General features: G+C 42.5%; 1 protein-coding gene across 1 annotated transcript; it reads left to right on the plus strand.

Moving 5' to 3' along the window:
- The first annotated feature begins 968 nt into the window (after window positions 1–968).
- Window positions 969–15,407, plus strand: dcaf5 (ddb1 and cul4 associated factor 5). The gene is made up of 9 exons (XM_062397549.1): window positions 969–1,501; window positions 3,546–3,689; window positions 4,265–4,301; window positions 4,383–4,522; window positions 5,299–5,428; window positions 6,647–6,860; window positions 10,149–10,215; window positions 11,287–11,414; window positions 13,394–15,407. The coding sequence occupies exons 1-9, from the start codon at window positions 1,294–1,296 to the stop codon at window positions 14,675–14,677; spliced, it is 2,352 nt and encodes a 783-aa protein (XP_062253533.1). The 5' UTR covers window positions 969–1,293; the 3' UTR covers window positions 14,678–15,407.
- Window positions 15,408–16,880: the final 1,473 nt, after the last annotated feature.

Genomic DNA, 16,880 nt, shown 5'->3' on the forward strand with positions numbered 1-16,880 from the left:
CCCTACCAGTGGGTCTAGGTGTGTGGGTGAAGGAAAAGGCAGTGGAGAGGGCAGCTGGGGTGGATGTGTTGTCCGGTGTAATCCAGGTCTCAGTGAGAGCAAGGAAGTCAAGTGATTGCTGTGTAGCAAAGCCAGAGATGAAGTCTCTTCATCACCAGACTAGGCGCTCACAGTCAGGACTACTGACACCTAAATCATCCCAATAAAAAATAACCTTAACTAACCCTCTGAACTTGATCTAGTAGTTCATTTTAAGTGTGAACTGGCTGAACGCTGCAAACAGCTACTGGACACCAGTCAGCATTGAGAGGCAGAAGTAGTAGGGCTGGATCATTACACTCCTGTGACCAATCCTGCGTGAGACTGCGGTTAGGCCCGCCTTCCTCATTAGCATAAGGACACTGAAATCGAAAAATAAATCAGGGAATTAATAAATAAATGTGCAAATATATTTAAGACATTTATTTAGACATTTCTGTTGTTATTAACGTATTCATTTATTTATTTCTGTATGAATTAATTTATTTCCCTTTTTTTTAAATGTATTTATACATTTATTAATTAATTTATTTATTTATACTTAAGCCATGTTTGGTCCTCCATAGATAAATAGTTTATATAATAAACTGTAATGGTAGCATGTGCAAACAAGTTTGGACACGTTACTAAATCTGTACCTTTGGTCATTTTAGTAATGTGAGTACAAAAGTGACTTTGTTCTCTGAATTGCAGAGGAATCAAAACATCAAGTTGCAAACAATTCGAATATCCAAGTTATTTAAAAACAATGAAACACTTTCCCATAATTCATATTATTTCCTAGTTGATTTGAATTTGGCAGGTTTATTGAGCATGGTCTCTTCCCTGTAGATGAACCAGGTAGGATGACCTGTGTAACCCTGTTGTGTGGAGTTAAAACAATAAATGTCGGCTTCTGCCAGCAGGTTACCTCCTGTTCGAACTCCCCGGCTCTGACTGATTTAACCCCGGATCATTAAACGACAGTTTGCTGGTACAGTCGGTTCCCTCCGGTAGAGCTGGGCGGCAGAAAGGGGGGGAGAGAGAGACATCCTCCGCCGGAGCAGGAAGCTGCTGGGACCGACCCGAGGTTCAGAGGAGGTGCGGAACAGCGTCGACAGCAGCCAGACAGCGGGGGATCCTCCATGATGTAGACCCAGCCGAGCGCCACATCCACCCCACAGCACGAGCAGGTGTCGAGGCTGCGGGGCCGCGATCACGAGCCGCCCTCGGTCCATCCCTTTCTCCGGTGTTTCTTTATCCTGCGTGGAGGAGATGAAGGAGCTGCGGGGCTGCGGTATGCGCTCCTCGGTGGGCTTTCTGTCCCGCAGAGAGCTGACCGGCCAGCCGCTGCTGAAGGAGGAGTTCCAGAGGCGCAGGCTGTCCGGCTGCTCCAGCCTCTTCAAGAAGGACATGCTCGGACACTTCGGCTGCGTCAACGCCATTGAGTTCTCCAACAACGGAGGCGAATGGCTGGTGTCCGGTAAGTTGACAAATCCTATCCGTCAGCCCCTAGCTTACACTGTTGTGCTGTGCTAGCATGCTAACGCTAACTAGCCTGGCGGTCAGCTGAAACGCTGCCCCCCCGGGGCTAAGCTACGGTTAGCATAGCGCTGCCCCCTCTCAGTGCTAACTGGCTAACGTCAAACCAGAAGGCTCATGGAGGAGGGGGGGCAGCAGCGGACCTGTCCCATATGTCAGCCCCACAACACGAGCCCCTTGCCCGCAGAGCAGCACCTTTATTATCCCGGTGATGGGTCTAAATCTGGGCTTTTTCACCCCCCCCTGAAATCACAAAGCTATTTATGTTCCGAGAGGATTAAAGAAACAATCATGTGGCCTAGTGATGCAGCCATAGACTGTATATAAACAGGGTTCAGCCATACACTGTATATAAACAGGGTTCAGCCATAGACTGTATATAAACAGGGTCCAGCCATAGACTGTATATAAACAGGGTCCAGCCATACACTGTATATAAACAGGGTCCAGCCATACACTGTATATAAAGAGGGTTCAGCCATAGACTATATATAAACAGGGTCCAGCCATACACTGTATATAAAGAGGGTCCAGCCATAGACTGTATATAAAGAGGGTTCAGCCATAGACTATATATAAACAGGGTCTAGCCATACACTGTATTTAAACAGGGTCTAGCCATACACTGTATATAAACAGGGTCCAGCCATAGACTGTATATAAACATGGTCCAGCCATACAATGTATATAAAGAGGGTCCAGCCATACACTGTATATAAAGAGGGTTCAGCCATACACTGTATATAAACAGGGTTCAGCCATACACTGTATATAAACAGGGTTCAGCCATAGACTGTATATAAAGAGGGTTCAGCCATAGACTGTATATAAAGAGGGTTCAGCCATAGACTGTATATAAACAGGGTTCAGCCATACACTGTATATAAAGAGGGTCCAGGCATACACTGTATATAAAGAGGGTTCAGCCATAGACTGTATATAAACAGGGTTCAGCCATACACTGTATATAAAGAGGGTTCAGCCATAGACTGTATATAAACAGGGTCCAGCCATACACTGTATATAAACTGGGTTCAGCCATACACTGTATATAACCAGGGTTCAGCCATAGTCTGTATATAAACCTACATTTACCATGTAGCTCTATGCAGATGCTCTCCTTCCCTGCTGATATATGCACCAGCTCAGTGTGAACACATGTAAAGAAGCACAGGAAATGAGGATTACACATTTTGTGGATATAGAATGTGAAAAGGGTGAATGTTAAATTATAAAAATCCTGAATTCAAATGTGACCACACTCTCACTTCCCATTTTTTTTAAAGCTGTGCAGTAATTACATCATGGTCAAAAGTTTGGACACCAAGTCAGGACTGTGACCTTGTCCCCCCCCCCCCCCCCCCCTTGACAACTGTAAAACATGGAGGGGGTGGAAATGTTGTGCTTTGGGGTTGTGGGACAGTGAGTTGCACAATACAGGGAATAAATGGATCCACAGGGAGGAGGATCATGTCCTGCAGCTGGTCAAGAAGCTGAAACTGAGCAAACCACTAAATACTTCATGAATATCACTGAAATCTGTGGGAAGATCTGAATCATAATTTGTGTGTGACAGCCCAAAATCTTCTAAGATCTAAGTGATCAGGAATAGAAAACGCTGAGCAAGTTGAGATATCTGGAATAAACTGGGAGGGTTTGTTTTCTAAATTCTCACTTTGCACATCCCACATTTTCTTCTTCAAGTGTTGGAACTCACGAGATTGGCATCGGCCCCTAAAGGTTTGAGTTGGTCAGGCTCCAAGAAACGATCAGCCTCAGTACAACTTACAACAAGCTCCACCTCAGTTTTAATTCATAAAACCACCTCCCACACTCCTTTTAAACTGGGAAAACTGAAACTTACAAAACAAGGAAAAGCAGCAAATCCTCACACTGTAGTGGCTGGACAGAGGTTTGAGAGTCTCTGATTGAAAGCTTTTGTTTTCCTGTGAAGTTTGTTTAAATTCATTTGTGCTCGTCTGCAGGAGGAGACGACCGCCGGGTTCTCCTGTGGCACATGGAGCAATCCCTTCATGCTCGGTCCAAGCCTGTGAAGCTGAAGGGGGAGCATCTGTCCAACATCTTCTGCCTGGCCTTCGACAGCAGCAACCACAAGGTCTTCTCTGGTGGTAAGAATGAGATGAAACCTCCGTCTGATCTCTGCTGACTTTTTCACAACAGAAAGAAAAGCTTTTTCCCTTTTTATTTTTTTGTCCTTGGCCAGGAAATGTAAGTGTTGTGGCAGAATTATCAGTTTGAGGGTTGGAGGTAAAATGTAAATCTGATAAAATGATAAAACTTGTGTCACTTGTGTGCTGCAAAAACAAGGCTTCAGCAAATGAGAGCACATTAGAAAGTGCAGGTTCAGAGCAGTGAAATCAAATCTAAGGTGGTAACAGTACCGGGGGAAACAGAAAACGTGTCATTAGCTCAGTGCACGTGATGGTCCTGACTCCTGAGTGTAAATTATGGATGGGAAAGTGAACATTTTCCAAAAAGCTGCAGCTGCTGAATTATAAAGTTGCTGTCCACTATCAAGCTGCTTTTTAAAAGCTGTACAGAGCTGTGATCTTCAGTTGTCCACTTATAAATGAATAACTAAGTCACCACACAATCTGATACACACCCGAGGAAGAAGCTAAGATTAGAACGTTGTATTTGTCCTTCACTCACCTCACAACCTCTCTGTTTGCTTGTTTTGTAGGAAATGATGAGCAGGTCATTCTCCATGATGTGGAGAGGTGGGTACAAACTATTCAGTTTTGTAGAATCAAATTTTTTTTATAAATGTGTTTGTGTTGATGGATGTTTCCTCCACACAGACGGGAAACTCTGAACGTGTTCCTGCACATCGATGCCGTGTACAGTTTGTCCGTCAGCCCGGTGAACGACAACGTGTTCGCCAGTTCATCTGACGACGGACGGGTTCTTATCTGGGACACTCGTGAGCCGCCACACGGAGGTAAGTGGAGGAGCCATGTTCGGTCCGGTGCCTGATGATGATGCTATGGTTAATGTTTGTGCTTAAAGCTGCACTGCATGAGGAATTAAAGCATTTTCAAAATTACACAACGGTGATACCCTTTATCCTCTCTCCCTAATTTCCGTTGAAAATCAAAACAAAACAAGATTAAACAGAAATTTAGTCTATATTGTGCAGGGCTGAATTTTTTTTTTAAATTATTGATAAAATGGATTATTTATTGTTTAGTTATGCACAAAACCAAAGATATTCACTAAACAACAAAACAAAGAAAAATCAACAAATCCTCACATTGCACAGATTACTTGAAATAAAAGTTTGTCTCTTTGTAAAGTTAAAAAACTGGCCAATTGGGCTGAATTGTGTTCGTGGAGTAATTCATGATCCGACCTAGTGAGATTTAAGAAATGCAGCTGGATCAACTTTCATGATGTCCACATCCTTCATCCTTGTGACCACGTTAGACTAATAATACATCAAGTAGCAATAAAACCTCTATTTCAAGCAGCAGCTTTTTATGGCGGTGTTGATGAGTCTGGTCCAAAATATTATTCATTCTATAGGATTCACCAAAGTAACTATAGATGTATTTGTTATTATGTTATTAACAGTACCAGTTGCATGTGTTTAAGAGCAGGACTGCAGCTGGAATGCAAAACCTTGACATTACATAATGAAAGATCTGAACAAAACAAGCAGCCATCTCTTTTAGTGATCATGCAATTCTGATGTTTACCTTTTCTTTCTTCCTGTAGAGCCGTTCTGCCTGGCCAGCTACCCGTCAGCCTTCCACAGCGTGATGTTCAACCCCGTGGAGCCGAGGCTGCTCGCCACCGCCAACTCCAAGGAGGGAGTTGGATTATGGGACATCCGCAAACCACGCAGGTTGGAGTTATTTATTTTTTTCTCTTTCTATCTCTTGACCCAATTTCAAAGACAAGATGAAACTTTATTGTTCCCTGTCGGGAAATTGCTGTTTGTTACAGCAGCAATAAAATAAGCCACAGAGATAATAAAAACAAGAAGTGCTGTAAGTATTATTATTAATAATAAAATGGTTAAAGCCACTGAGGGAGTAAAATGGACTTGAATCATTTTTGGAGGTTGTTTAAATTTTAAGATGCTGTTTATCTATCTCAATGTAGAAGTTTGGAAGTGGGAGAAGATTTTTATTATAATAGACATCATTTTTTCACTCTTTGTTTCAATTGTTTTAGTCAAAAAATTTGACAATATTTACACATCCAATAAAATAGTGATTGCAAAATAAATATTATTTGAAAGGTTGCAAGACAAAAACCGTACATTACTGAAACTTACATTTCATGTAAATTTTTGTCTAATTTCTCTAAAATGAAAGAGGATCCAGATTGAACATTTGAATGGTTCGGTTTGATAAAGAAGTTTGGTCACCTTGTAATTTAGATTCTTCATTTTGACTTTGGCCTGTCGGTCACGTTCTATTCGATCGATGGTCCAAACAAAGATTATTGATCAGTGTTTACTCTGTGAGAAACAAACATCCTCCCCCCCACTGGGTGGCGCTGTTGTCCTACTGTTACACTCATCACTGCAGCTCCTCTGCCAACTGCAGGATCGTCTCAGAAAAACACAACTAATCTTTACACCAACAAAATTACTTTGTGAAAACACTGAGCTGAGGCGAGTGTGTTTACACGTCCTCAGGTTTGCTTAGGTTTAAGTTATTAGTACATGAATGACGGCTCTTTAAATTAAAGTAAGCACTGAGTCATTTCTCGTCCTCCACTGTTGGCTCTGTCTCTGCTGTGGGCTAATGTTCACTGTTAGTCACTCAATGTCTGTTATTACTATTAAACAGATGAAGAGGCTTCAATGAAATGCCTTTCTGATGAAATGCTTATTTAATCATGCACTATGATGCAGTTTCCTGATGGCGATGTTATGTCAGCTGCACGGTCTGACCTTTTATTTATTTTGTTTTTAAAAGTGCTTTGGAGTAAAAGTAAAACATTGGAACAAATACCCCAGAAATGATGTTTAGAAACAACACGAACTGTCTGGTCCCATGAGGATCGGTCTAACCCACATCCCATATTCTCTCTTTTCCGTCTGTTTCCTCAGCTCTCTTCTGCGTTATGGAGGTAACATGTCCCTGCAGAGCGCCATGAGCGTTCGCTTCAACAGCACCGGCACCCAGCTGCTGGCGCTGCGCCGCCGCCTGCCGCCGGTCCTCTACGAGCTGCACTCCCGCCTGCCGAGCTACCAGTTCGACAACCAGGGCTACTTCAACTCCTGCACCATGAAGAGCTGCTGCTTCGCCGGCGACAAAGATCAGGTCAGTCATCATATGAATGAATATGAGAATAAAGGAAAAAGTACTACAGCCACTAAGATAAATACTGTTATACATACTAGAAACTTGATTGAGAAACCGTGATCTATACTTCTTTCCAGATATCTTTTAAAGATAACATGTTCTATATATGTCAAGTTTTATATCAAGGAAAATGTGAAATTTTATACAAGAGGTCTTAAAATATAACGTATTGCTCCCAAGAGTGGGATTTGGCTTCTGTCAGAGAAGCAGACCCAGCAAAATAGAAATGATGTCAGACAATGGAGATGTTTGATGTCTGGTCACTTTAAAGTAAACTTAAGAGGAATATTGGGAACATGTGGGATCAATAAAGAGAACAGAAATAGAAGAATATACCAGTTGTATCTGTGAAACTGGGAATGATGAGTTGTTGATAAATGCCAGAATTCCTTATGTTCAGCCGGTGGTTTTCCCAGTGGTCCTCCTCAGACATGACATCACTCCGCAGTCATGTTTGTTATGTTAACATTATCCTCGGTGTCGTTGGAGCTCACGGGGGCTTAATGGTGATCCTCCCTACAAGAGGGAAGGAGGTGGTTTAAAGGTTCCAGAAGCGGGTCATGACTGGAGCAGGAGGTTGCTGGTTCTAATCTGTTTACTGTACCAGACGAGGCGCTGTTGAGCTTTTTGAGGTTGACTTGGGAATAAATTGTATTAGATGAGTAATATGAATTAACATCCCTCGTGCAATCTTGTTCAAATATGATCAGCTCTCAACTCTTCTGTTAATCGAGGTTAAGGTCTCACTGGGATGTAGAATAGCTTCCAGCTCCGAGCCCGGGAGAAAACTAACCGTCCCGAACCCGACAGGCGTTCAGTTCTTTTATATCCATACCCGACCCAAGCCTGATTTTATTCCAGATTACAGGTAAAACTGATACCATTTCAAACTCTTAATGTAGAAGTGAACTGCAGCGTGTATGTGCGAGCTGTGACATCAATGGTGGCTGTGGTAAGAGATGAAACCGGACACATCCAACTACACCGAGCACTGATGTCTGGTGTGGTCCCTAACATGGACTTCTTCTTCAACATCTTAGCCTGCTGGTGATTTTTAGATTAAATAAAAGGTTTATTTATTATTAGTGAGTCACTTAAAGCTGCATGAGACATTTCTTAAGACTTCATGGCTGTATGAGTTGAGCAATACGACCACAAAGAGGAAACATGACATGATAAGAGTACACCACAGAGTTTATACCAGTGGCTGTTTCTTTAATATATCTGGATGAAATGAAGACTGTATTTAGGAATTTTTTGCACCAATGTGAACATTTTGGCCGTATTGTACATACATTCATCTCTAAAAATACTATACTGCTTACTGTACATATATTATGATAATTTAATTTATACCACCTGCTCCTTCTGCCTCAACATATTGCATAAATATTTATGGGCAGTTAAAAAACGCCTACAGGTTCGTTGCAGGGGTTGTGAGAAGCATTAAGCGCCATTGAGACCCCCCCCCCACACTCAGTTTAACACAAAATCTCAATTCAACAACCATTAAAACATCAAACTAATATAGTAGAAAGTACATGTCAGGTACAGTAGTAGAGTTTAGAGGAAATGAGAAGAGGAGAAGCTGTAGGATAATTTCATTTCTTTAAGAAGGAGCTTTATCCAGAATTCTCAGCAACACTCTCACAAACCTCTTTATACAGACACACAACCACCACCACAACCAAAGGAGGATTTTCTCACTATGGTGCGAGCGCCGTGGTGCAGAGTGGGAGCTTATATCAGATGGAATTGATGAACGGGAAATAAGCCAGGGCGTTCCTGGTGTGACATTCCTACTTGACGTGTCCTCTGGGAACCCGAGGCTGAGCACACAGGTGTTTACATCAGAGTTTGTTGATGTGTCTCAGAGCTGAACTGGTCCGAGCTGCTGTTAGAGGATTTTTTATTATCGATGCAGAACATTTTTTAGATGAAGGCAAATTGCTATTTTTCACACTAACCATTTAGAAATAGCGGGGTAGAAACATGTAAGTGTCTGAAAGATCAATGCAGCCACAGGGACCATCAGAATATTTGCAGATGGAAATTGAAGACATTTGTTTAAATCATTGGCAGAAAAAGACTCCACATCTTGACACGATGTCAGCCCACAAGACGGTGCCTAAAAACAAATCCACATGATTTGAAAGAAATGTTCTTCCAGATGGTCAAACAAGGCTCAAAAAACATTCTGGAAATATGCAGAACAGAGGAGTTAATGGGGGGTAAATGTATTTTCTTAAAAGGAAAATATGCTGGTTTCTTCACAGGAATATAATAAGTTAATGTTTGTGAGCGGTGACTGTATAATCAAACTCCCACCCAATGCTAATTAACTCCATGGTTAATGTGAGTAGAATTTGGTCAAAGAGTTAAACTCACTCATTTCTAAACAGCACAAGACACTGATTTAAACACTCAAAATTATTTGTCCTATCTGCTAACATGGAGGAGGCGTGGTTTATGGGTTAGGGTTATGCTGCAGGCGGACACAGCCACCAGTTGTGCAATCAGGATGTTCCTGCTTCACTTTTGGCGAACTGTCATGTCGTCCATCTGATATATAGAGTCTACGGTCTGAAAATTAAAGGCTCAGTTTGTTGAATTTAGTGACATCTAGTGGCGAATACCCCTCACCTCACCCTCCTCTTCCAATCACAAAAGAGAACCTGTGGAAGCCTTCGGTTGTCATAAAAACTCAAAAGATGTTTTGTTTGTCCCGTCTGAGCTACTGCTCAAAACATGGCGGCCTCCGTACAGAGGACCCGCTACCGATGTAAATATACATTTTTTAAATATAAAGTATTTAAAAAGAAAGGCCCATTCTAGGGTAAGGAAAACAACAATTTAGATGATCACACACTAGTGAAAACCTTGATAGGATTATTTTATAATAAATGGATCACTTTCACCTAGATCTTACACACTGGACCTTTAGCTGGTTGACAGGTAGAGACGTACAACTGTGAGCTGGTAATTTCTTTACCACATCTGTATCTATAAGAGTAAATGTCACCCACCTGTCCAAACTTTCCGCCGGCGACCATCTACTCCCAAGCTCGAGACAAGGAGCAGGAACTGTGTTGGGTCAGATTAGCAAGTTATGAGACTGATTAATCTGCTAAGGCCTCCAGACCAGGGATCTATCTCTCCCACTCTTAACTGTGAAAAAATGTAAACATTTCCTTTTCTGTTGTCAAAGAAAATCTAATCTGTAAATATCCCTGTTTGACCCGGCAGTACATCCTGTCTGGATCTGATGACTTCAACCTCTACATGTGGAGGATCCCTAAGAATCCAGAAGCAGGTGAGTTATCGACCGGGTTTATTCTCTACTTCACCTTATCTCTAGTTATGGGAATGCGTAACTGATAATGGGATTCAGATTTTCCTTCTTGTCCTTCGTTACAAAGGTTTGACATTTTCTTCATAGTCACCTAAAGCTGTAGAAACGCTGTATTCTGACAATGATTCACTTTCGCATGACAAATAGAAGTTCATTAATATATCCCACCATCACACAGTTCATTTTCTTCTGTCTACTCTGCAGGATAGTGGGATATTTCCCTGGGTTTCCCTTTTGTGTGTTTGGTTTGTGTGGGTTCACTCTGTTCATCGTCAGTGGAGCTGCTCAACACACGTCCCATGACTGAAAAGGAGCTTGTTTGAGTTTTCGTGACCTTTTCATGCTGCAAGGTTAAAGATTTCAGTGGCGTCAGCGTCGGGAAAAACAAACCCGATTTCAGTCGCTGTAGGTTTTAACCACAATCTGAAGCATAATAGACTCCTCTGTGTTCTTAACATAAGAGCCTCAGCCCAGACTGTGGTTTGCCCTCAGTTCATTTGGACACAATATATTTTCCAGGCATGATTCTTTCCATTTTAACTCTTAATTATGATTTGTATTAAACTGCATGAACTATTTGTCAGGTTTGAGTTTGTTCACCTGCTCAAACTGAACAAAAAAAAATCCAGGTTAAATACAGAGAAACATAAGAATTAAATCTATTCGTACTAATTGCTTTGGGGAATGCAGCAATCCAAGAATGTGGTCGTGTGCAGCTCTGTGGCACCACCTGACACATTTCTGGATTTTATTTTCCCCGGAGTTACTCACACTGAAAATATGTGCACTCAATGGGCCTATTCTGTGTCGGACTAATGGCATATTCTGAGGATTACATTACCACTGTTGGGACTGTTTAATTTCACCAGCAGTATTCTCAGGTCCAGAAACAGGTTGAATGTTTGTGTTTCTTTTTCATGAATCCTTGTCCTTATTTATCTTTTAATTTCTGGGACTCTGGGTTTATATTTATTCAGATCCTGCCTGTATCGCGTTGAATAAAAAACCCAGCGATGTGTGTTTACTTCTCAGGAGGCGCAGGTCGTGTGGTGAACGGGGCTTTCATGATTCTGAAAGGCCACCGCTCCATCGTGAACCAGGTTCGCTTCAACCCTCACACCTACATGATCTGCTCGTCCGGTGTGGAGAAGGTCATCAAGGTTAGTGAAGGACGCACTCTTTCCTTTTTCTTATGTGTTGTATGTATTTTTAGTTTATCTAAAAGTGCTGCAGGAGTAGATGGATTTAGACTTTAGATGCTATGGTTAGAGAAATCGTTTTTTTAAGTGGACTGTCAAGCATTGGGGTTGTCAGTGTCCTCGGTTGTTGAGACAGTAGATGTGCCACCAAGTGAGACATTGATCTCTAGTGACACCACACGGTTCCTGAACGAGCTCTGACTTCCCCCTATGGAGCAGGGAATGAACGAAGACGGATTTCCTCCACCACTGACTGCAGCCTGGAACTGATCATGTTGGTCACTTTTCTGAAACTGAGTCACAGGGAGACGGGGACGGTACCACAGTGAGTTGTTTTTTTAAAGCAGAGCCAGGCTGCCTGAAGTCTCAGCTAAAAGTACATCAAAGCTAAAGCTTGAACTGTAGCTCAAGATCAATTAGACAACAACAGGTTTTTATTTTGTTTATCTGTTGACTTTTTGAGTATTAAGGCAGAAGAGGTAGATTTCTTTTTCTTTTTATTTATCAACAATTTTCAAACTCAATTGGACGAGAAATATGGCAGGAAATAAATATATATAAAGAATAAAGTTGAAATGTCGAGCCTTAGCTTTTAATCAATCTTTTATCAATATATCAAACTACTAAGATTCACATATTTGACAAAATACCTTGTCTTAGATAAATTGGTGAGGTCATTCTTTCAAAAGCAAACTATGAGCTGGTAAATGAAAAATAGCAAGGACATCAACAGCTCTGCTTCCAAATGGTTTCATTTAACTGTCAGTCACTCCTTTGACGGACCAGAAGAGTTAACTTTATTCTTGACATTTTGACTTTATTCTTGAAATGCAAAATGAAAGAGAATCCTCCAAAAGATCTTCTCACATGCTCTAACATTAATATATTACCCAGTTAAATTAAGGGTTTATCACAGCAGGACTGATGTATTACGAGTCTTATTCAGTACAAATCCTGAGTCACAGTTCGGATCCTGACCTTATAAATAATCTAATCCAATTTCTAGCTGACTCACTGTTTTTGCCAGTGCTAAAGGAAATGTAACACAAACTGTTTTACTATCAGTAATCGTTCCCAAACACTCAGATGTCCTTTTCAGGGCAGTGCAGATAGACACAGTGGAAAGTCTGAAGGAGCCTTGTTATTATTTTTAAATAAAATACCTCACATCAGCACATTAACACAACTGAAACACTTTGACCCGTAAGTAGTTCTGTCAATTGGAAGGTGAAATCATGAATATCTTTTAGGTTGTTTTAATTTAAGTTTATTTACGTCTAAATGGTAAAAAGCCTGAATAGTGTCTTCATTTGAAATACCTACTCTGGAATGTTTTTTTACCACTGTTTATTAGCGGTACCACATTTCTTTTGATAAACACAAACTGTAGGTGACAGGATTCCTATTTCTGCTCCTGGATTCTTGCTCTTTAGTCTGTGGACAGTTTATGGTGGTTATGGAAAAGCTGAACAGGAAACCAGAATGAATGTAAACAGTGCAAGATTACATTTATTCAAATAGGCAGATTGGCAAATGTCTGAGATGCATTTTAATGTGTTCTCACCTTTAGGTCCACAGGCAATTATCAGTAATGTATTAACTTTGGGAATCTAAGAATATGTAATTCTACATTTACATTGTCGTATAATGACATTTAGTAGAAGAAGTCGTTTTTTATTGTCATTGAAGACGACAAAGACCTTTTCCTCTTTTGTGTCAGTACAGTAACACAAGCTCTGTTTTGTACATTTGACTGTACAGAGTGAAAGATGATACAGGTCCAGGTGTTCAGAGGAACAGAGAGTCTTTAAACTGACCCTCTCCCTTCTGGCTTCTCATTGTCTCTCCTTCCATTTTTCATTCGTTCCGTCCAACTTTTAAATCTGTCCTTTCCTTGTATCTTCCACTTCTCATTCCACCATTGTTCTCCATCCATCCAGGTGTGGAGTCCCTACCAGCAGTGCGAGAGTCTTGGTGACCTGGAGGGGCGTGTGGAGGACAAGTCCCGCAGCCTCTATACCCATGAGGAGTACATCAGCCTGGTGCTCAACAGTGGCAGCGGGCTGTCCCACGACTACGTCAGCCAGTCCATCCAGGAGGACCCGCGCATGATGGCGTTCTTTGACTCTCTGGTGCGTCGAGAGATCGAGGGCTGGAGCTCAGACTCTGACAGTGACCTGAGCGAGGAGGCCATCATGCAGCTTCACGCCCGTGGACGTCGCTCCACTACAAGACCCACGCCAGCCCCTCCTATCGCTGCCCCGGCTGCTGTTCAGCCGAGTGACTCAGATAACTCGTTGTCCTCCTCTTTGGCTGGACCCGAGGCCTCAGGAGGGGAAGAGCCCCCCCAGGCAGAGGCAGAGGAGGAGGAGGAGCCGAGGAGACGCAGCAGGAATCAGCAGCCACAGTCAGGCTTCCTGGTGAACGAAGACTCAGACTCCAGTGGCTTTTGGCTGGACCCCATGCCCCGGCCTCGCTCCCCAAGCCCCCGGGAAAACTCCACGCTGTCCAGCCCCGCCACCTCCCTCTCACTTCCCGTCGGAGCCTCCAGCTCCTCCACCTCCACTTCCAGCTCCAGCAGTGATGACGAGGAGCGGCGCAGCGCGGTGAGGCGGCGCAATGTCACGAGACGACGGCGCATGAGTGTGGTCTCCAGAGCGGGGTATCGACCTGAGTCTGTACAGGCTTTGTTTTCAGCCATTGACTCCTGCAGTTACCCATCGATCTCCCTCGAGGACCTGTCGTCTTCCTCGTCAGAGGTACAACAATCTCTCCAAATCAAGCCCCAGAGTGGTGGCAACGGAGAGGAGGAAAGATGCCTGAGCCCCTCTGACTTTGTGTGTTCAAGCCCAGTAATGACCCCCGAAAGTCAGGACAATGAGGAGGGGAGTGACAGGACATTGGACGGACACAGGACTGAAGCGAGGACTCTGACAGAGTTTGTTTTGGACAGCTCCGACAGTGGAGAGGCGTGTAGCTCAGCAGCTGCAGAGCGTAACTCCAAGAGCCGACGGAGCACTGGAGTGAACGGGCAGCACCGGACTGTAGCTTCATACCTGAGCACGACCCTGTGTGTCTCCTCAGAGTCCGAGGGAGAGACTGATGTCACGCCTGAAGACACCCGGCCACAGAGAGGAAAAGGCCCGGCTCTGAAACGGACTCACAAGCGCTCAGAAGAGGGAGAATCAGGCTCCTCCCCCTCAGAAAAGAAACTAAAAACATAATGAACTATTTTCTTTTCAACCCAAAAAACAATCATTTGTTAACGGACCTGATTTGGAAGTGGGTTTTCTATGGGTTTTTACAACTCAGCGATTTCATTTAGTGTCTTGTTGTCATGTGACACGTGTGAGCTTGTGCTGCTAATGAGCAGGAAACCTTAAGCAACTTTTAAAAAGAAGGACGATGTGGTTAATTTTTGTTTCAGAACAAAATAATTTGAGGTCAAACCACAGATGACGTTAAAAGATGGGAAGTATAAAACAAAAGTTAAATATTGTTGATAACAATGGTATTTTAAGTGAACTGCAATGGCTCATCATTTGTTTTCATGCAGCGTTAGTGTGTTTTTCTCAGTCACGCTCCAGTGGTTGCAGAAAGCTCCTCCCAGGATTTGGAGCTTTTCCAACCATCACGAAAATCTCTTATTGAGTAAAAAGGCTTTGCAGAGTTTTAATTTCTACGGTTTCACACTGAGCGTAAATCTGATTGAGCTTATTGTCATTTTTAAGAGGTTCTCGGCTGTGACCGCTTCAGGCTGCCTGAAGAAGTCACTGAGTCGGCGTAGAAATCCTAAGGAGCAGCATTTGTTGAAGCTGTGCATTGAAATGATGCTTTCATTGTCTTGCATACCAATTTTTCTTTTTGTCTCATTATCCAGCCCTTGGGCGCCATTACAAACCAGCTCGCTTTTGTTTCCTTGCAATTAAAGACTAATTTGTTCTCCAGTGACAACGCACCGTCTTCTTCCTGAGGACTTGCTGATTCACTGTTTTCGGTGATGAAATGTTTTTTCTATCTCAAGTCATTTTTTTTATTGCAGATGCCATGGCAACACAGCCTCAGCTCTCCCCCGTGAAGTGAATGTGAAGTCTGCTCCTCTGGCCGTGACTCCCGAGCAGCCACTGTCAACCAGAGCTAAAATATTGTATTGATTAAATCCAATAGCCATCTTTGTTATCAAACTGGAAAGACAACCAGGCTCAGGAGCTTTTCACGAGTTCCACGGGGGAATTCATCCATCATCGCCTGCCTCTGTCTCGCTCCACCCAGGCTCCACCCCTAGCCTATATGTTCTGGATATCATCCTGTTCTTGTGAACATCTCTGGCCATGATGTCTCCTGCTGCGTTTAGCTATGAAAGACAAGTTTTTCGGACATATTCTGGAGTTCATGTCATGAGAACAGTTCGACATTAGGGAGAAATAAACGAGTTTCTTTTCAGAGTTAATTCACCTCTGAAAATCGGATTCATGAGGACGATACAAATAATGAAAAACCCAAAGTCTCAGGCCTCTGTCTAAACATGTGTTTCACTAATTTGACAGAACAAGGTCCATTTAGTTGCTTTTCCTAAGCTTCTAAGTCAAATGTTATTTAATTTGTAACACAACACAAGCTCCAAATGATTCTGCACAAAGATCTTACTTTTATTTTGAAGAGCTAATTAAATTAGTTTTTTTTTAAAGAAAATTGGTATAAAAAAAATTCTGATCAAATGATGACAAGTTATCATTTAACAAGATAATTTGAATGTTGAATCGAAACTGTTCTGGATGTACAAAAATAAATTGAAATAGATCTCATTGTAAAATTATAGATTAATCAACCATCTCAGTAACCATCAGGTCTCTTTCTGAACTGGTTATTGACAATAGAACGATATCTGTGTGTTTGTTATGAAGCTCAGATGTTGAACAGGTTGATATCGATGTCCTTTTTAAAGTCAAACAACACCAGACAAGATGTTGACCTGTGATGAGGTGAACAACCATAAATGGACGCTCTCTTCCTCAGTTTCCCTGGCAGCACAGTGACTGTCTATGATGTCACTGGTTTCTGAGGAAGCTGCCTTGGCCAGTTGTCTTCACCTGCACGACAGCCCTCCTCTGCCAGACAAAGCAGACTCTCAGCAGTCGTGAGGAATGATTCCAAAAGAAAACAGCTCATGGCAGCAAAGTGGTAATCTGAGGGCAGGCAGACATGTAGCTGAGGGTTAATCGAGTTGTTTGCACAGCTCTCTTGTCAAAATAGTTTCCTCAACTTCTTAGAACTTCTCAGTGAGGCTGTCACTTATCTGCAGGAAGTAGACACCCTTCATTTAACCCCCATGCCTCCCCCAGGACACGTATTCAAATAGGGATATTGTATGCTGCTGGGGTTGTTTACATTCTGACTGGAGTGCGCCTGCTGGGCTGCACACGGCTT

This window comes from Platichthys flesus, chromosome 10 (genome assembly GCF_949316205.1).
Source record: "Platichthys flesus chromosome 10, fPlaFle2.1, whole genome shotgun sequence".
Lineage (NCBI taxonomy): Eukaryota > Metazoa > Chordata > Actinopteri > Pleuronectiformes > Pleuronectidae > Platichthys > Platichthys flesus.

Coding starts and splice junctions, on each gene's coding strand:
- dcaf5 (XM_062397549.1), top strand. CDS start 1,294: ATGAAGGAGCTGCGGGGCTGCGGTATGCGCTCCTCGGTGGGCTTTCTG. Junction 1,502..3,545: donor AGGCGAATGGCTGGTGTCCG/GTAAGTTGACAA, acceptor GCTCGTCTGCAG/GAGGAGACGACCGCCGGGTT. Junction 4,523..5,298: donor TCGTGAGCCGCCACACGGAG/GTAAGTGGAGGA, acceptor TTCTTCCTGTAG/AGCCGTTCTGCCTGGCCAGC.